This window comes from Scyliorhinus torazame, chromosome 10, assembly GCF_047496885.1.
Source record: "Scyliorhinus torazame isolate Kashiwa2021f chromosome 10, sScyTor2.1, whole genome shotgun sequence".
NCBI lineage: Eukaryota > Metazoa > Chordata > Chondrichthyes > Carcharhiniformes > Scyliorhinidae > Scyliorhinus > Scyliorhinus torazame.
The window spans coordinates 38,876,485-38,898,531 of record NC_092716.1 but is presented as its reverse complement, the minus strand read 5'-3'; the positions used below and the strand labels follow the sequence as shown (position 1 = coordinate 38,898,531).

General features: G+C 44.9%; 1 protein-coding gene across 1 annotated transcript in view; it reads left to right on the top strand.

The window, feature by feature from the left end:
- The window catches only part of dhx38 (DEAH (Asp-Glu-Ala-His) box polypeptide 38), a 223,892-nt gene that overhangs the window by 107,612 nt on the left and 94,233 nt on the right, over positions 1 to 22,047 (top strand). The window contains exons 16-17 of the mRNA XM_072517951.1: positions 14,957 to 15,067; positions 18,537 to 18,653. Coding sequence (XP_072374052.1) covers positions 14,957 to 15,067; positions 18,537 to 18,653 — 228 coding nt within the window. The remainder of the gene's footprint in view (positions 1 to 14,956; positions 15,068 to 18,536; positions 18,654 to 22,047) is intronic.

Below are 22,047 nucleotides of genomic sequence, written 5' to 3'. Positions count from 1 at the left end.
CCTGGATGAGCGTGAGCAAGTGAAGCTCACAGTTTTGAGTTTAGACCCTTCAGTTGTAGCAGCCCTTCCCGACTCTCAGAATGCAGGAGGAGGCACCCTTGCAGAGATGCACACGGCTATAACAGAGGTGACCCAGTAGAAGGCCTGAATAAGTGCAGGCAGAAGAAAACCGAACACCCCATAGCGTTTGCTGGACGCCTGTGGATCCATTTTACAGCAGTTTTTGGAACCTTAGAACGCGCCCATTTGTCCCAAGACAACATGGCCAAATGGACCCGCACCCTTATCTCCCATGACACAGAGGCAGGACAAAAAGCCTGTACCAATTATGACCCCTCGGAAGAAGCGCACAACGAAAAGTGGGTTTTCAAAAGATTGTCCCGCACCTGGGAGCAATCTGTCCAAAACAAACCCGCAATTAGGAAACCCGAAGAACAGCAGGCAGAGGCAGATATCCAAGCAGTTAAAACGCACCAGGACCCCGCATGGGTGAACGAAGGCAGGAACAGCCCCCCACAGAAACCACAGGAGTGTTACAACTGTGGACAATTAGGTCTCTTTGCACGAGAGTGCAATGCCCCACGAAAGCCACAGAAAGCCCAGCAGGCAGGCACTCTGAATGGAAACAGGACAAAGCCCATACATAGTGTAAGCACCCGTTCAGACCAGACAGACCTGAACGGAACTGACTGACGGTGTTCGGGCTCCCCCAGTTGGGTCTGCAACACCCTTTGAGATAGGTCCGGCCGACCAGTCGTTGCAACGAAAATACGGGGCAGCCAATCGAATTTCTCTGGGACACAGGAGAGTCCCGCACCACAATTAATTCCTCCACCATGATCCAAAAAGACACGTGGTCCACTACAGCCACAATCACCCTCAGCGGCTTCACAGGCCACTCACAACAGGGACACATCACAGCCCCTGTACCCGTTCAAATTGGCAACATCACGACAAAACACCCCATAGTTTTGGTCGATCTGGACCACACAGCAGGACACATTTTGGGCATTGATTTCATGAACTCCCACAACCTTTCATTTGACCCAGTAAATCAATGTGTCTGGAAAATGACAAAGTCAGCAAGAGCCCCCGCAACGCTCACAGTAGGTGAGTACGCAAATAAGATTAGCGCAGTCGGCGAATTTTGGTTCGACCCAACCACGATTAGCACAGGCAAACAGGTTCGGGTGGTTCTTCAGAAGAACGACCGCATTTGCAAGTCATAAACATGACTGCGGCAGAATAGCTGGTTCGGTTCAAATAATAGGACCTGACCCTAGACTCCAGAAGCAATACGGATTTCCCCAAGAGGCAGAGGGAGAAATCTCAAAGGTTATTGACAGCTTATTAGAACAAGGCGTACTTAGATCGGTAGCCTCTACTAATAATGCCCTGATTTGGCCAGTGAGAAAGCCCCATGGATCATGGCGACTGACCATCAATTACCGGGAACTCAACAAAGTCACCCCCGCAGCAGCACCCACGGTAGCCACAAGTCCCGAGACCATGCTCAAACAGGGACTCAACTCACGATATTTTACGGTTTTGGACATCAGTAACGGCTTCCATTGGCAAAAGCGTGCCAATACAAATTTGCCTTCACTTTTAAAGGTCAGCAGTACACGTGGACATGCCTTCCACAAGGATTCCACAACTCCCCCTCCATTTTCCACCGACAGCTGGCAAATGGTTTATCAAAGTTTTCTCGCCCCGAATGTCTGGTCCAGTATGTGGACGACTTATTACTGCAGACAGACACCAAGGCAGAGCACATCGAGCTTCTGTCCGAACTCCTGGAACTCCTACAGCAAATTGGATGCAAAGTAAACACCAAAAAGGCCCAAATTTTGGAAGACAAAGTGGTGTATTTGGGAACGATTATCACGCATGGTAAACGCGAGATCGAGCATAAAAGAATTGACTCTATTGTCAAATTGCCTCTTCCCCAGAATGTTTCAGCCCTCCGGTCGTTTTTAGGACTGGTTGGCTACTGCCAAAACCATATTGACGGTTTCGCCACCAAGGTAGCACCCCTCTCTGAACTCCTAATGAAAGGAGCCCCTTGGGAATGGCTTCCGCAGCACACGGATGCGTTAGATATTTTAAAGCGCGCACTCATTGCAGCCCCCGCATTACAGGTTCTAGACCCGCTTTCCCCCTATGCTATAGAGATAGCTAGCACAGAGCGTACCCTTTCCGTCGTGTTCCTCCAGGAACGGCACGAACAGTTAAGACCCGTAGCTTACGCCTGCAGTGTTTTAGATCCTGTGGAGCAGGGATTTTCGGCCTGTGAAAGGCACCTGCTCGCAGTTTTCTGGGCAATTCAGTACTTTTCATACATCACCAGACTAAACCCCATCACAATCCTCACGGAACACACCCCCACCCAACTTTCACTAGACGGACGACTTAAGGACGGTACAGTAAGCCAGATTAGAGCAGCCAGATGGACCCTTCTTTTGCAGGGACGGGACATCACTGTGAAAAGGACCAAGACCCACACTTTCCTAGCCGACAACCTTCAATACCCAGGCACTCCCCACAAATCTGAAATCATCTCACCGCACCACAACACAGGCCCCTTTATTGCAAACCACCCCCCCCCCCCCCCCCCAAAAAAAGATAGGTACTTCACCCCAGAGACCCCAGCCCACAGACACGTGCGCACCCCTAAGGATTTATGTGGATGGTTCTTCCACTGTAATAGACGGGAAGCGCATTACAGGATGCGGCATTTATGTCGAGGACGCGCAGGGACGCACCCTAGAAGAAATCTCCTTAAAACTACCAGGACACTTAGGCGCGCAGGCGGCAGAAATAGCAGCCATTGCGTACATCATAGATCACCCAGATTCCTTCCCCAGCCCAGCAGACATATACTCGGACAGCATCTATGTCTGTAACAGCCTCACAGAATTCCTACCCCTGTGGAAAGCAAGAGGATTTGTTTCAGCAGATGGAAAACCCCTCCCTTCAGCCCCATTGCTCCGGCACATTTTAGACAAAGCACAGGACAGGATTTTTGGCATCATTAAAGTCCGAAGTCACCACCGTTCGTCCCCATCTGGAAATGTAAAAGCCGACGCACTGGCTAAAGCAGGTTCCAGACATGGACATTTTTGGACATCCCTCCCGAAAGCACCCCAGTGAATGCAGTTCAGGTCTCACAGACTAATATCGAGGATTTAGTGCAGGCCCAGAAGCAAGACCGGAATCTCAGGGAGATTTTAAAAGGAAGCTTTCCAGCCCCATACGATAGGTTTAAAAATGCCCTGACCAGACATGACGGTGTGATCCTAAAATACACCCTTTATGTGGTTCCTGAACAGGACAGGAATCAGCTTATTTGTTTGTTCCATGATAGTCATGGGCATCAGGGAATTGACCCCACTACAGCCCACCTCAGGCAGCTCTGTTGGTGGCCGAATTTAAAGGACGACGTCACGCACTATGGAAAATTGCCTTATCTGTGCCCAAAACAATCCGGACAGATATGCAAAGAAAGCTCAGCTTAGCCACACTCGCCCCGTTAATGGCCCCTGGACTAACCTCCAGATTGATTTTATAGGACCATTGCCCCCTTGCAGGAATGGTTACAAGTATGTCTTAGTTGTGATAGACACGTTTACAAAATGGGTAGAAGCATTCCCATCTAGAACAAACACGGCAAAGACTACCGCTAAGATTTTAACCCACCACATCTTTACGAGATGTGGACTCCCCCGCAGCATTGAATCCGACCAAGGTTCCCATTTTACGGGACGTGTCATGAAGAACGTCCTCACGATATTTGGCATTACCCAAAAATTCCACATCGCATACCACCCCCAGTCAAGTGGTATCGTGGAGCGAATCAATCGGACTCTAAAAGCGACCCTCAGAAAAATGGGCCAACAAAACAGCACCACTTGGGATTCAGTCCTCCCTTTTGCATTAATGTTTTTACGTAACACCGTTTCAACATCCACAGGACAGACCCCACACACTCTCATGACCGGACGACCCATGAAAGGCACAGAATTTTTATTAGGACTTGACTTGACCAGCCCTGAAGTGACGGCCCTCACACACGCGAACGCAGTGAAACAGTTAGTGGAAAATGTAAAAACGGCTCAGCTAGCAGCCGCAGTAAGATTAGGCACAAGAAAGAAACCGAGCAAGGCCTGTTTCGATAAGACAGTGCATGCGACTGAGTTCGGTGGAGGACAGCAAGTCATGCTCTCCGTATACAACCCCAGCACATTCCTGTCACCGAAGTATTCGGGTCCGTACTCCATTGTGGACAAAGTAAGCCCCTCCGTGTATAAAATCAAGTACCCCAACGGGAAGACCACGTGGTTCCACATTAACCTGCTCAAGGCATATGGCTCGCAGTCTAACCACACACACCACATCATGCTCGACGCAGCAGACCACGCCCTGCCCACAGCCAACGTATCCCTACCCTCCCCCAACACGCCCACCCCATCCACGGACTCGACCTCGACGCCACCCCCGAACTCTAGACTCCGCCCCGGAACGCCCACAGACAGCAGCGACAGCGACTGTGACACAGAGAATAGCCACAGCTGGCCTCCCTACTATCCCCATGCAACAGGACCCACACCCAGCGAATCTGACCACGATTCGAGTGATCCCTTCCTGATCACATTCCTCAACAAACCTCACCAAAGACCACCGCCCTACGATTACGACCCCGACTCCGTCCCCACAGAATTAGACACAACTTTTTGGCATTGTGACAATTCATACAGGCTCGTCCGAAACAACGAGATGGACCCAAAGTCACACCATGCAGCTTTATCAATACTCATCCATTCCAGAGTATGGCATCCGGGAGAAGAGGATGACTTTGAGTCTGACTCCCAAAACGAGAACCCCTTTGCGACCCTGTTTGCAACTGATAACTGAGGTGTCCAGATGATGTTTTAAAAGGAACCGCTTGGGAGAAACGGTGTTCTTTCTGATGGAACCTGCAGCATGTTGTTCAGTGTTTGTTCGTTAATGTTATCGTTAACTGTTGTTTGTAAACTCGGAGGTTCCACGGCCACACGCCATATTTGTCGGCAGAAACCTGTGAAAACTTGCCAGCACGCTTATCGGCAGAAACCGCTGAGAGCTTGCCAGCCCCCGTTCATAACTGCTCTTCTGGTTCGATGGTAGAACCTTTACAGCAACATACCACGATGACTACATTTTTGCCCGTTCTTGCCGGTTGCTCAGGCAGTGGAGAAACGGCATTGGTACCGCCCTGCCTGAGGACCCCCCTCTGGTCAGCCGCACCCCATTTTTGGCTCATTATATTCAAAATTCTTTTGTTTGGTTTTGGCAACCTATGGTTGCTTCCCTCTGCTATTTACATCCTCAAACACTAGGATGGTAAATCACACAGGCTGCGAGACGGCTCGCAGTACGGCAGTATTTTCTTAGATGTCTAGTCCAAATTTTCGGTTTAAAAATAAAAATGAGGGAGTCACACATGGTGACAAATTATAAAGGGAAATTGGCACTAAAAGACAGACATGCTAACATTCAAGATATTACACAAGATAGTAATGGATATTATGCTTGCGTCCATAGAACTCCGGAACCTCAGGAACTCCAGGGGAAGAAAAAGAGGAAGAGAAGAAGGGAAAAGAAGATAACAATGACGACGTCATACGTGTTTTTCGTCATTATTGTAATTTGTATCCGGTTCCGCGCAAATGCGAACCCCATGACCCCAACCCCCCCCCCCCCCCCCCCCTGGCCGTCAATGATTCACTTCCCCATAGCACCCAGAGCCCAGTAACAAGTAACAACACACTTGGTTGGGGTCTGACGACAGGAGGACTGGAGAAGGAGGTAGTGTCGGCGGTTTACGGGGCTATGTTTTGGTCCTGTCCAAAGCTGGAGGATTACTGGAAGGAAGTTTTTCGGGTAATCTCTAAAGTGGTGCACGTGAAACTGGACCCGGGCCCTCGGGTGGCCATATTCGGGGTGTCGGACCAGCCGGTGTTGGAAACGAATACGGAGACAGATGTTGTAGCCTTCGCCTCATTGATCGGCCAAAGGCGGATCCTGTTGGGATGGAGATCAACCTCTCCAACCTGTGCCCTGGTGTGGCGGGGGAACCTGCTGGAATTCTTGACTCTAGAGAAGGTCAAATTTGAACTGAGGGGAAGGATGGAGAGGTTCTACAATTCATGGGCGTTATTCATTATGTACATTCGAGAATTGGATTACATGGAACATAGGTGGTGGTGGTGGGGGGACGGGGGACAGGACTGTATGTGTTAATGGTGACTGGGTGATTCCTGTTTGTTGTTTGTTTATGTTAACATGCGGACTGCTGGAAGGGTTTGGTGGGAGGATGGGATTGTTGTTGATATGGAGATTGACATTGCATTTGTTACTGATTATTGTTTATTGTTGGTGGGTCTAAATTTGGGAGAAAATGTGAAAAAGGAGAATAAAAATATTTAAAAAAAAATAATACTGAGTACAGGATATTATACAATTACTTTAGATGTTTATTGACCATATATTTGTGTGTGTACATATAAAAATAGTTATTTAACAATATGCAATTAAAGAAAACGTACAAAGCCAGTGGTGGCGGCATTGTAGCACAGTTGCTTTACAGCTCCAGGGTCCCAGGCTTGGGCCACTGTCTGTGCGGAGTCTGCACGTTCTCCCCGTGTCTGCGTGGATTTCCTCCGGGTGCTCCGGTTTCCTCCCACAGCCCAAAAAGGTGCAGGTTAGGTGGATTGGCCATGCTAAATGGACCTTGGTGTCCAAAAAAGTTAGGTGGGGTACGGGATAGGGTGGAGGTGTGGGCTTAGGTAGGGTGATCTTTCCATGGGCCGGTGCAGACTCGATGGGCTGAATGGCCTCCTTCTGCACTGTCAGTCCCATCTACTAAACATGTTTTTGCAATACAATACAATATATTGAGAATGCTTGAGGTGCAGTGGCTATGGAATTTTACTGTGAAATTCCAAAACTAACTAATTTTGAGAGAACTTTTTGAAGCCATTAATTAATACATGAACATTAATTTTTATTCACAATATTAACTTTTGAAAGCAGCTCTGTGCTGCAGCTTATCACAATAGTAATACATGTGTATGCAGTCTTGTGTGTGGCACGCAACAGTTACACTGTGGTCATATTTTGTTTGCACATATAACATTTTCTTTGCTTCCTTGTGTAAAAAGTATTCAAAACCAAATATTTCTAATGTAGAGAAACGTCTTGCACCAATAGTACCAATATCAAATTCCTTATTAACACGAGAGTCTAATTGTCTATGGCCAGTATCTATGGTATTTATTTTTTAAAGAACGAATGAAAGTTAATCATTCCAAGTCGGGTTCTGACTTGCAGGTTATAAAGCAATTAAACTGACTTCAAACAGTTGACTTGAGTCTTTTAACAATAGTTGCATTTTCTAATTTTGAAGAGACACAACTCCCATTTATTAGCACAGTAATGCAGTGTTCATGACATCTCTTATAATATCAAATGTTATAAACCATCATTTAATCCAACTAACTGTTAACAATGCCACAAACAGTTCACTTTTATAATAATGCCACTTATAAATTATGCAATACTTCCTGTGCTATACTTAGTTTTCAGCATTAGCAGATAAAATATACATTTCTAGCATTATCCCATGAATTAGAACATAGAACATTACAGCGCAGTACAGGCCCTTCGGCCCTCGATGTTGCGCCAACCTGTGAAACCACTCTAAAGCCCATCTACACTATTCCCTTATTGTCCATATGTCTATCCAATGACCATTTGAATGTCCTTAGTGTTGGCGAGTCCACTACTGTTGCAGGCAGGGCATTCCACGCCCCTACCACTCTCTTGAGTAAAGAACCTACCTCTGACATCTGTCTTATATCTATCTCCCCTCAATTTAAAGGTATGTCCCCTCGTGCTAGACATCACCATCCGAGGAAAAAGGCTCTCACTGTTCACCCTATCCAATGCTCTGATTATCTTGTATGCCTCAATTAAGTCACCTCTTAACCTCTCTAACGAAAACAGCCTCAAGTCCCTCAGCCTTTCTTCATAAGATCTTCCCTCCATACCAGGCAACATTCTGGTAAATCTCCTCTGCACCCTTTCCAATGCTTCCACATCCTTCCTATAATGCGGCGACCAGAATTGCACGCAGTACTCCAAATGCGGCCGCACCAGTGTTGTATAGCTGCAACATGACCTCATGGCTCCGAAACTCAATCCCTCTACCAATAAAAGCTAACACACCATACGCCTTCTGAACAATCCTCTCAACCTGGGTGGCAACTTTCAGGGATCTATGTACACGGACACCAAGATCTCTCTGCTCATCCACACTGCCAAGAATCTTACCATTAGCCCAGTACTCTGTCTTCTTGTTATTCCTTCCAAAATGAATCACCTCTCACTTTTCTGCATTAAACTCCATTTGCCACCTCTCAGCCCAGCGCTGCAGCTTATCTATGTCCCTCTGTAACTTGTAACATCCTTCCGCACTGTCCACAACTCCACCGACTTTAGTGTCATCTGCAAATTTACTCACCCATCCTTCTACCTCCAGGTCATTTATAAAAATGACAAACAGCAGTGTCCCCAAAACAGATCCTTGTGGTACACCACTAGTAACTGGACTCCAGTCTAAACATTTCCCATCAACCACCACCCTTTGTCTTCTTCCAGCTAGCCAATTTCTGATCCAAACTGCTAAATCACCCTGAATCCCATGCCTCCGTATTTTCTGCAGTAGCCTACCATGGGGAACCTTATCAAACGCTTTACTGAAATCCATATACACCACATCAACTGCTTTACCCTCATCCTCCTGTTTGGTCACCTTCTCAAAGAACTCAATAAGGTTTGTGAGGCACGACCTACCCTTCACAAAACCGTGTTGACTATCTCTAATCAAATGATTCCTTTCCAGATGATTATACATCCTATCTCTTGTAAACCTTTCCAAGATTTTGCCCACAACAGAAGTAAGGCTCACTGGTCTATAGTTACCGGGGTTATCTCTACTCCCCTTCTTGAACAAGGGGACAACATTTGCTATCCTCCAGTCTTCTGGCACTGTTCCTGTAGACAAAGATGACTTAAAGATCAAGGCCAAAGGCTCAGCAATCTCCTCCCTAGCTTCCCAGAGAATCCTAGGATAAATCCCATCCGGCCCAGGTGACTTATCTATTTTCACACTTTCCAGAATTGCTAACACCTCCTCCTTATGAACCTCAAGCCCTTCTAGTCTAGTAGCCTGAATCTCAGTATTTTCCTCGACAACATTGTCCTTTTCCTGTGTGAATACTGACAAAAAATATTCATTTAGCACCTCTCCTATCTCCTCGGACTCCATGCACAACTTCCCACTACTGTCCTTGACTGGCCCTACTCTTACCCTCGTCATTCTTTTATTCCTGACATATCTATAGAAAGCTTTAGGGTTATCCTTGATCCTACCTGCCAAAGACTTCTCATGTCCCCTCCTGGCTCTTCTTAGATCTCTCTTTAGGTCCTTCCTAGCTAACTTGTAACTCTCGAGCGCCCTAACTGAACCTTCATGTCTCATCTTTACATAAGTCTCCTTCTTCCTCTTGACAAGTGTTTCGACTGCTTTAGTAAACCACGGTTCCCTCACTCGACCACTTTCTCCCTGCCTGACAGGTACATACTTATCAAGGACACGCATAGCTGTTCCTTGAACAAACTCCACATTTCCATTGTGCCCATCCCCTGCAGTTTTCCTCTCCATCCGATGTATCCTAAGTCTTGCCTCATCGCATCATAATTGCCTTTCCCCCAGATATAACTCTTGCCCTGCGGTATATACCTATCCCTTTCCATCACTAAAGTAAACGTAATCGAATTGTGGTCACTAACACCAAAGTGCTCACCTACCTCCAAATCTAACACCTGTCCTGGTTCATTACCCAGTACCAAATCCAATATGGCTTCACCTCTCGTTGGCCTATCTACATACTGTGTCAGGAAACCCTCCTGCACACATTGGACAAAAACGGACCCATCTAATGTACTCGAACTATGGCGTTTCCAGTCAATATTTGGAAAGTTAAAGTCCCCCATAACAACGACCCTGTTGCTTTCGCTCCTATTCAGAATCATCTTTGCAATCCTCTCCTCTACATCTCTGGAACTTTTCAGAGGCCTATAGAAAACCCCTAACAGGGTGACCTCTCCTTTCCTGTTTCTAACCTCAGCCCATACTACCTCAGTAGACGAGTCCTCATCAAACGTCCTTTCTGCCACCGTAATACTGTCCTTGACTAACAATGCCACCCCTCCCCCTCTTTTACCACCTTCCCTGAGCTTACTGAAATATCTAAATCCCGGCACCTGCAACAACCATTCCTGTCCCTGCTCTATCCATGTCTCCGAAATGGCCACAACATTGAAGTCCCAGGTACCAACTCGAGGAAGAGGAATAGACCATTGTGTCCCTCTAGCCTGCTCCACCATCCAATAAAAGCATGGCTGATCAGATTGTGGCCTCAACGCCACATTCTGCCTACACCCAATAACATTTGGTCCCTTGTTAGTCAAGAAGCTACGTAGCATTGCCATAAAATTATTCAGTAACCCTGTCTCCACCCACTCTTGGTAAGAGAGTTCAAAGGATTCACAACCCTCTTGAGAGAAAAAAAATTATTCTCATCTCCTTAAACAGGAGACCCCCTTTTAAACTGTGCCGTCTAGTTCTAGTCTCTCCCACAAGGGGTAACATCTTTTCTGCATCTACCTTGTGAAATTCCCCCAGGATCTTGTATGTTTCATTAAGATCACCTCTCCTCTAAAATCTAGGGGAGACAGGCCCAACCTGTCCAACCTAGCCTCATCAGGCAACACCCCCATCCCAGGTGTCAGTCGAGTGAACCTTCTCTGAACTGCTTCTAACACATCTATATCCGAAAATTGTACACAGCATTGCAGATGTGGTCTCACCATTGTCCTGTAATAACATCTGCTTATATTTGATTCCCCTTGCTATAAATGACAACATTCCATTGCCTTTTTAATCTTGTGCTGTGCCTGCATGCTAACTTTCTGTGATTCATATACCTGGACACCTAGATCCCTCTGTAACTCAAGAGTTCTGCACTCTCGTACCATTTAAATAATATGCTACTTTCTATTCTTCCTGCCAAGGTGGATCACATTTTCCCACATTATACTCCATCTGTCAAAATTTTGCACACTCCGTTATCTATGTCCCTTTGCAGGCTCCTTGTGTCCTCTGCACAATTTACTTTCCTACCTTTCTTTGTGTCATCAGCAAACTTTGCAACCATGCATTACACCCCTTTATCTAAGTCAGTGATATAAATTGTGAATAGTTTAGGCCCCAGCACTATTCTCTGTGGCACTCCACTCATCACATCTTGCTAACCTGAAAATGACCCATTTACGCCTACTCTCTGTTTCCTGTTCGCTGACCCATTCTCTATCCATGCTAATATGCGATCCTTTACACCATGAGCTATTACTTTGCATCATAACCTTTGATGTGCCACCTTGTCAAATGCCTTTTCGAAATCTTAAGTACCACACATCCACTGGTTCACCTTTACCAAGGTTGCTTGTTACTTACTCAGAAGAAGTCCAATAAATTTCACAAAACTATGTTGACTCTGCCTGATTGTATAGAGGTTTTCTAAGTGCCCTGCTATAACCTCTTTACTCATGGATTCCAGCAATTTCCCTATAACAGATGTTCAGCTAACTGCCTATTTTCCAATCTGGTGGAACCTATCCAGAACTAAAACTAGTGCATCTACTATCACGGCAGCCACTTTTTTGAAACTCTACGCTGAAGTCACAGAACATCTACAGTGCAGAAGGAGGCCATTCAGCCCATCGAGTTTCCACTGGTTCTCTGGAAGTGCATTCCATCGAGCCCCATTAACTTTCTTGGTGCCTTTTCTCTTATAATTATTTTACGTTCCCCCTCCCTTTCACCCCCTGATTCACAATTATTTCTGGATGTTACCTGTATCCTATAATAGTGAAGTTGGGCAAAAAATATCTGGTCAATCAACTGCCATATTCTTATTTTCCATTATCAGTTCCCCAGACACACTCTCAAGAGGACCAACGCTTACTTTACTTACTCTTTTCCTTTTAAAATACCTGTGGAAACTCTTATTATTTGTTTTTGTATTTCTAGCTAGCCATCTTGTATGTTAAATTTTCCTCTCCTTTTAAAGCTTTGATTTAATTCTTTGCTATACCTTACGTTCTGTCCAATCTTCTGACCTGCCACACATCTTTGCAGAATAATGTCCTTATTCTTTCAATTTGATGCGGTCTTTAACTTCCTTAGCTACGGATGGTGCATCCTTCCCTTCGCCTTTCTTTTTCACTAGAATATATATTTTCTGAGTATTCTGAAATGTCTCCTTAAATGTCTGGCACTGTATCTCCATGGACTTACCCCTTAACCTAATTTCCTAGTTCACTTGACTTTAGCCAGCTGAGTTTCCTTGCGCCCATAATTGGCCTTATTTTAGTTTAAATCCACTCCTCTCTCCCTCAAGCTGAATGTGAAATTCAATCATATTAGGATCACTGCTCTTTACAGTTTCCTTCATGGTGAGGTCATTAGTTAATCTTGTCTCATTGCACATCACTAGATCTAGTTGCACATTTCCAGATGTAGTGTGACCTGCTCGCTGGTTGGTGCTAACACGTGCTTCTGTAATAAACTGTCCTGAAAACACACTCGATAAACTCATCATCCAGGCTACTTTAGCCTATCTGATTCGTTCAATTTGCATGTAACTTGCAATCGTCTGATTATTGCCGTACCTTTCTCACAAGGCCCCTTTCTTTCTGTATAGGCCGTCCTACAGTGTGGTTCCCATTAGGGGGGCCCTATAAATTGCTCCCACAAGTGACTTCTTAACTTTACTATTTTTAATCTCTCCCCAAACTTATTCAGAATCATGATCTCCAGTACTACGCTCATCTCTCTCTATTGTAAAAATGGCATCCTGACCTAACAGAGCCACCCCTCTACATTGTCCTAGCTTCCTGTGTTTCCTAAATGTCGTGCTCTGAACATTCAGGTCCCAGTCCTTGCCATCCTGCAACTGTGTCTTTGTAATAGCTATCAGTTCATACATATTTCTTTTTATTTGCACTGCCAATTCATCAGTTTTGTTACGAGTGCATTCAGATACAGAACCTCTAGCTCTGCCTTCTTACTATTTTTGTAACCTTTAGCCTTATCTGTTGGTGCATCTTAGGTTTGTACATCTATTCCTTCCTGCCATGCTCTGATCATAATTTCCCTTGCTTGCCTCATCTTCTCTAATTAAATTATAGCATTTTCCCACACTTGATCCTTTGCCCCGACTATTTAATTTAAAGGCCTCTCTACCACTCTCGTTATATGACTTGTCAGCACACTCGTCCAGCCATGGTTCAGGTGAAGATCATCCCAACAGTACAGCTCCCACTTCCCCAATACTGGTGCCGTGTCGTGCCCTGTGAATTGATACCCATTTCTCCTACACCAATCTTTCAACCACACACTTAATACGCTAATCTGATTTACCTTGCTTGTGGCTCAGTTGGAAATCCAAACAGTGTTATCTTTGAGGCTCTGCTTTTTAATTTAACCCTCATACTCCTCAGCAGGGCCTCTTTCGTAGATCCACCTGTGTCATTGGTATCTATGTGGACTGCAGTCACAGGATCCTTCCCCTTCTCACAGCAAGTTCATCACAATCATAGAATCTCTACATTACAAAAGGGGGCTATTCGGCCCATCAAGTCTGCATCGCCCCTCTGAAAGTGTACCCTACCTCTGCTCATTCTCCTGCAACCCCACTTTACTTGAACATCTTTGGATATGATGGAGCAATTTAGCATAGCCAATCCACCTAATCTGCACATCTTTGGACTGTGGGAGGAAACCGGAGCACCCAGAGGAAACCACGCAAACACGGGGAGAGCGTGCAAACCCCACACAGACAGTCCCCCAAGGTTGAAATTGTACGTGTATCCCTGGCACTGTGAGGCTGTGTTGCGAACTAACCACTGTGCCAGTGATGGGAGCTAACTGCTAACTGCCTATGTCTGAGTCCTTGCCAGCCTGTTTTGTTATTTATGCACTGCCAAAAATTTGCTGCAGTTTTATACTTCAGTTTCCAAAGGCTGTCATTAATAACTCATGGAACAAAAATTAAATCATATGGCATTGTAGGACAGACATTACAGTGAGTAGATAACTGATGAAATCAGTTAAACAGAGGGATATCATACATGCGAGAGGATCAGAATGAAAGCTGGTCATGAGCTCCACAGGACACTGTTGAGATGGTAGCTATTCGTAATTTTCATTAATTATTTAGATGAGGCCATTAATGGACTATTCTTAGGTTTGCTGATGCAAATTACCAACAAACTTAATACTAATTCCCAACAGCACACCTCATCAGTAAATCCACCATTGATCCCAACAAGTGAACCCAGCAGCAGTTCAAAAGCAGTTTCACTATTCAGTCAGTTCCTTATTCCCTTTTCTAATTTGTTCACTAAATTTTTGATTCCTAAGTTAATCACCATATTTAATTTCATTATTAATTTATTAACTAGAATCACATTTTAAGAAAACTGCATAAGGCAGTTCATGTCCCAGTGTAATTATGAATGTATAAATCCACCAATATTGTCTGTGTGAAATGCCATGCGAGATCAACAAGTATTTACTAAATTAATAAGATTGGCCACTTTTGCTGTTCTCCGGTTCCAGCTGCCCATAAGCCAAAGAACCAAAATGGTAAAAGAAAACTGTTTCGAAAGTTTGGCATAGGCGGTCTAAATAGATCCAAGAGTTGAGTTTGAATGGTTTAATTCTTGACTTTGACTGATGTGTTATGTGCTACTTATGGCCGTGCTTTGTTTCTGTGTATTTTTATAGACTCCCACAGAGGATTATGTGGAAGGAGGAGTTAAACAGGCTCTTCAGATTCACCTATCAACTGTCCCGGGTGACATATTAATATTTATGCCAGGCCAGGAAGACATTGAGGTGAGCGTGCAGTTAATAGTTTAAAAATGGTATAATCTTTTCACTTTCACTCCTTAAAATTCAGAATACAGGACAAGTCAGAAAGGGGGTGCCTTTTCATCACAGTAAGTACCTCTCAGGATCAATTGCAAGAAGTGACTGGAAAGGTGGTCTGGGGAGGATAACACTCCAATAGTTGCCAAATTGACTCGATTAAATGTTAACTTATTGTCATCGTTTGGCAGTGGAGGAAAATTGCTTCTCAAGAGAGATGAGCCAGAACGGAGTAGTCTCAATCTTGAGCCCTGTGTGACTGTAACATAACTTCCATCCTTTTGTATTCCAGTCCTCTTGAGATGAAACCTCACATTCCATTAGCTTTTTAAATTTCTTGTGCCTTTCCATTTACTTTTAGAGAATTTTGCATTTGAACCCCCAAATATCTGTCAAAATAGATGGCTTCAAGTTTTGCCACACTCAGCTGCACCAGTCATTGGTTTGCCCACTCACCTTAATCAATGATTGTCTCATTGTAACATTTTTCTTCCACCTGTACGATTTCCTGTGTCACTTAATGTAATTTCATCTGCAAACTTGGATTTACAAATCTTTATTCCTTTATCCAAGTCACTTATAAATGTAGCTATGGCCCTGGTCCAGGGCCCTGGAGTAGATAGTTATATCACTAGTTCGATCCTGACTATTTGAATGTATATGCATTATCCCTGCTCTCTGTTTCGTACCTCCTAACCAATTCACTGTCCAGGACAATAGGTTGCCTCCAATTCGATGCACTCTTGTTTTTGTTAACAGCCAATTGTATGAAATCTTGTCAAATACCCCTGGAAATGCATGTAAATACATCATTATCTGCGATGTTAGATAGCTCAATACATTCAACTAGATTTGTTAACTGACATACTCTTTACAAATCCATGATGGTACTCTCTGAGCAGCTCATGTTTGTCCAAACGCTCACATCTGTGAAAATAATAGTAAGAAGTCTTACAACACCAGTTTAAAGTTCAACAGGTTTGTTTTGAATCACTAGCTTTCGGAGCACAGCTCCTTCCTCAGGTGAATGAAGAGGTGGGTTCCAGAAACACACACATAGCCAAAGTCAAAGATGCAAGACGATACTTTGAATGCGAGTCTTTAAAGATCCAGACGGAGCAACTGGAGAGAGGGAAAATCACAGGTTAAACAGGTGTGAATTGTCTCAAGCCTGGACGGTTGGTAGGATTTTGCAAGCCAAGGCCAGATGGTGGGGGGTGAATGTAATGCGACATGAATCCAAGGTCCCGGTTGAGGCCGTACTCGTGTGCGGAACTTGGCTATAAGTTTCTGCTCGGCGATTCTGCATTGTCGCGCGTCCTGAAGGCCACCTTGGAGAATGCTTACCCAAAGATCAGAGGCTGAATGCCCTTGACTGCTGAAGTGTTCCCTGACTGGAAGGGAACATTCCTACCTGGCAATAGTCGAGTGATGTTCGTTCATCCGTTGTCGCAGCGTCTGCCATGGTCTCACCAACGTACCACGCCTTGGGACATCCTTTCCTGCAGCGTATGAGGTCGACAATGTTGGCTGAGTTGCACGAGTATGTACCACGTACCTGGCGGGTGGTGTTCTCGCATGTAATGGTGGTACCCATGTCGATGATCTGGCATGTCTTGCACATTTAATCCTACCACATTAAAGAAGCCACCCCCTATGGACAAGCCCTCTGTATTCACAGGATCTGCTCAGGCGAGGAGGAGCGTAACAGACATCTGAAAGATGCCCTTGTACGAACGGGATATGGCGCTCGACTCATCGATCGAAAATTCCAACGCGCCACAGCAAAATCCCGCACCGACCTCCTCAGAAGACAAACGGGACACAACCGACTGAGTACCCTCCGTCGTCCAGTACGTCCCCAGAGCGGAGAAACTACGACATCATCTTCGCAGCCTTCAACACGTCATCGATGAAGACCGACATCTTGCCAAGATCATCCCCACACCCCCATTACTTGCCTTCAAACAACCGCGCAACCTCAAACAGACCATTGTTTACAGCAAACTACCCAGCCTTCAGAACAGCGAACATGACACCACACAACCCTGCCATGGCAATCACTGCAAGGCGTGCCAGGTCATTGACATGGGTACCACCATTGCACGTGAGAACACCACCCACCAGGTACGTGGTACATACTCGTGCAACTCAGCCAACGTTGTCTACCTCAAACGCTGCAGGAAAGGATGTCCCGAGGCGTGGTACATTGGCGAGACCATGCAGGGCTGCGACAACGGATGAACGGACATCACTCGACAATCGCCAGGCAGAAATGTTCCCTTCCAGTCGGGGAACACTTCAGCTGTCAAGGGCATCCAGCCTCTGATCTTTGGGTAAGCGTTCTCCAAGGTGGCCTTCAGATGTGCGACAAAGCAGAATCGCCGAGCAGCAACTTATAGCCAAGTTCCGCACACATGAGTACTGCCTCAACCAGGACCTTGGATTCATGACGCATTACATTCACCCCCCACCATCTGGCCTGGGCTTGCAAAATCCTACCAACTGTCCAGGCTTGAGACAATTCACACCTCTTTAACCTGTGATTATCCCTCTCTCCAGATGCTCTGTCAGGACCTGTAAAGACTTAATTACCTGCAATGACTCGCATTCAAAGTATCGTCTTGCATCTTTGACTTTGTCTATATATATATATATATATATATATATATATATTTCTGGAACCCACCTGTTCATTCACATGCGGAAGGAGCTGTGCTTCGACAGCTAATGATTCAAAACAAAACTGTTGGACTTTAACCTGGTGTTGTAAGACTTCTTACTGTGCTCACCCCAGTCCAACGCCAGCATCTCCACATCGTGAAAATAATTGATTGGGTGAAGCAATGCAATTGAAGATGCACAAAATGCTAGATTTGGAGGACTGCAGAGATCTTGGAGGGTTGTAGGACTAGAGGAAGTTACAGAGATTGGGAGACTTGAGGTCGTGGAGGGAGTTTGAAACAGGGATGAGGATGATAAAAGCAAGGTAGCAAAATCCATATCCCTCACACTTGATGGTGTAGGTGAGCTAAATGGCAGTGCAGGTTGGAGAAGGGAGTTTGTGTTGAGAAAAGGAAAGGACTCCTTTTGAGGAAAAAGTTAAAATAAAATTATTTTGTTGCGTACCTTGGGGAGTGAGAGAGCTCGGGACTGGAGTAGTAGCTAGTATGTACGAGTATGTACACACCAATAATAGCTTTAAATAGCATAAGTCCGATGTTGGGGAAAAGAAACGTACAAATCCCTTGTGATTGAAATAGGCAAATTAGATTGTTGTAACCTCCATCCAGAAAGTCTCTTCTCATTAATAATTAGGAAGAGGATTTGAATCCACCTGTGGACTAAATGTGTTGATACCAGAGTAATGCACAAGAGGGTTACTTTATGAATCAGAACTGCTTTGTTCTAATTAAAATGTGTCCTCTCCATCTAGGTGACTTGTGATCAGATAGTGGAACGACTAGAAGAGTTGGAAAATGCTCCCCAACTTGCTGTGTTACCAATATATTCACAGCTGCCTTCTGATCTCCAGGCCAAGATTTTTCAAAAGGTATACCTCACTGTTTTCATTCACAAAGTGTAATCTTCTGCATAATCCAAACTTCTTAGAACTATAAATTTTTGAAGATTGTCAGTTGTATATTTCTTCTTTTGTTACACTGAGAATTAAGTTTCATGTCTATAATAATATGAAATCAGACGTGAAAAGAAATTCTATAAATGCACCTCATGAGGTGGCTTCTGGATATTCCGGTAGGATAATAGTGTTTGTATAAAGATCAACTGTGTTATTTTACTTTCTTCCATTATGCAGAACAGCCGTAGGCATTGATACATTACCCATTATTGTCAACTTCTTGACTTCAATCTCTCCAACCTCTTGTGTCTATGCAGTGGTTTATGCTTCCTGATGTGATAACATTTTGTTTTAAATTTTTACATATATATTTTTAAATCTGAGATTTCTATTTTAACAAATAACGCAACAAGATCCTCAAAACTGATACAGTACAGTATAAATGCTTCTCCATTCTTGAATACTGAAAAAGTTAGGTGAACACCAACGCAGTTGGTTCAGCTTAATCATTAAACTCGGTGCCTCCGTTTATGCAAGGCAAGACGCTGAACGGATAGACTAGAGAATAAGGGAAAAGATGATAAAGCCATGAAAACATGGTAAAGTGGAGCGCACCTTCACATGTCACAATTGTTCATACAGCCAACGAGGTTATTGGATATGATTTTCGTGCCATGTTGGGCACGCACCAAAACACACCTCCCTAACTCCAGTTATACCAGAGCTATCAATGACACACTGTGATGTCTTTTTCTCCGGCATGGGACATGCTTGTACCTTTGCAGGAGCCAGTTAACGATTCTTTAACCCCAAAATAAAGAAAAGAAATATAGAAAAAATTCACGAAGACATTCGTTCCATTAGACATTAGGGCAGCACGGTAGCATTGTGGATAGCACAATTGCTTCACAGCTCCAGGGTCCCAGGTTCGATTCCAGCTTGGGTCACTGTCTGTGCGGAGTCTGCACATCCTCCCCGTGTGTGCGTGGGTTTCCTCCGAGTGCTCCGGTTTCCTCCCACAGTCCAAAGATGTGCAGGTTAGGTGGATTGGCCATGATAAATTGCCCTTAGTGTCCAAAATTGCCCTTAGTGTTGGGTGGGGTTGCTGGGTTATGGGGATAGGGTGGAGGTGTTGACCTTGGGTGGGGTGCTCTTTCCAAGAACCGGTGCAGACTCGATGGGCCGAATGGCCTCCTTCTGCACTGTAAATTATATGATAATCTATGAGTTCCAAGAGGATATTTTACATATAAGTACAAGATGCAACAAATCCCCCAAATCTAGTATTGTACAGAGTGATCATTATTCCACATATTTATGCACTTGATTCTGAGTGTAATCATTGTGGTCGGTATTTCTCGTCACATGATGACAGGATAAAAAGATACCACAAAGAGCAGGGGATCGAGGATACCAGGATAGAGCCATGAGCACATGGCCCTATGCTGCACATGCGCGCACCTTCTCTCCTTCCCCCCCCTCCCCTCCCGCAGTAAGAAAAAGCTACACATTTGAAACCTAACTCAGCCTCCCAAATGAAGGGGAACAACAAGATACTGCCCTCACCCTCAGTTTAGGACATGGCATGGCGTGTGCACTCTTGTATACAGGAGCCAGTAAACCAAACATAATTCCACCCTGTCAAGACTTGCTCCAAAACAGACCTCATTCCTCTCCAGCCAAATCAGATGTACCACTCAGGCCCCGCCAAAGCTGAAAGACTTGAACCATCCTCCACCGATGGAACCCCACTGACAAGAGGAATAAGGATTTTCAAGACACCATTCAACGTGGTGTCTCGGGAAAGACAACAGCTTCTCACCACGGCACAATGAGGGAAACCCCCTAAAACTAAATATAAAAATAGGAGCCTGTTTCTGCACCTTTCCCACCCAGATAAAGAAAATAAATCCCAGAAAGAGAGGAACACCATGATTAGCCCATAAAAATCGAACAAGGTCGAGCAACGCAAAAGGATACCAGGGGCAGAACAGCATAACCAGACAGTCAGAAATAGGGGAATTCATAACTGGGAACAAAGAAATGGCCGAGGAACTAAATTCATACTTTGCTTCTGCCTTCACAAAGGAAGACATAAATAATATAGCAAAAGTTTTGAGAAATGTAAATTTTAGTGAGGAGCTGAAGGAAATTAGAATTAGTAGAAAAATGATTTTAGGGAAAATAATGGGATTGAAGGCGGATAAGTCTCCAGGGCCTGATAATCTTCATCCCAGAGTACTTAAGAAAGTGGCCCTAGAACTGGTAGATCCATTGGTGGCCATTTTCCAAAATGCTTTTGACTCTGGAATGGTTCCTACAGATTGGAGTCATTGCCAATTAACTAGATACTGATACAACAGTTATTAATGATATTGCTTTGCAGAGTCGGCAGGTATTAAATGATACCACCACAAGGTTTTATCGGATATCGATCAAAGACCAAACAACCAGTTAGTTTGTTCAAGTTCAATGATAGTTTATTTACACACAAGAATTACTTCGACATGCAACATAAAACACTACAAGCTAAATTGCACCTAACACTACAACAACCTGTACTTCACTTCAGGCACCCGGGTTTATGCAGAGGAACAAGGCCTTTGTTCGGATCTTGCCCGGCTGGGTCTGGAGAAGTGACTTTGTTTCTGCTGGGCTCACCTATCTGGTAGCGATCGTTGGTCTTGAACTTATCTTCTGGTCGTGATGCTACACTTGGTTTTAGGCGTAGGTTGGGGCCAAGAGAGACCGAGCGCCGGGGCCAAGAGATACTGAAAACATGGCAGTGTCTCTCTTTATCCTGGGGTTTCGCGCGCGCTCTTTTGGGCGGTCCTTAGCTTTGGACCCAATAATTCGGCAGACTTTGATTACTGCCTTTGATTTTGGCCAATAATGGGGAGGGTGCCTTGATGGCGGGGCGTGTCCTGAGCGGTCATTGACCGTGGCTTTTTGGCTCCCTGAGCAAAGGGAGTGGCGCCGATGAGTCTGTTTCTGTATCTGTTACCTGAGTGCAGGTCTTTTGTTTTGGGGAAATGGGAAATTAGAATGCAAAGAAGCTGGGGGTTTCGATAGCGTCTCGTTATCTGAGTTGCCAATATACATAAGCTCTGAGCGTCTGAATCCTGGGTTGATCATATTTCCATGGTCCTTTGCAGGTGGCCATATTTCCCGGGATCCTTTGTAAGTGGCCATCCCAGATGGCTACAGAGTGTAGCTAATATAACCCTGCTATTCAAAAAGGGAGGTAGAGAGAAAACGGAACCATAGACCTGTCGGTAGTAAGGAAGTTGCTAGAGTCCATTTCATAGCACAGCATTTGGAAAGCAGCAGTATAATCAGACAAAGTCTGTATTACGAAAGGGAAATA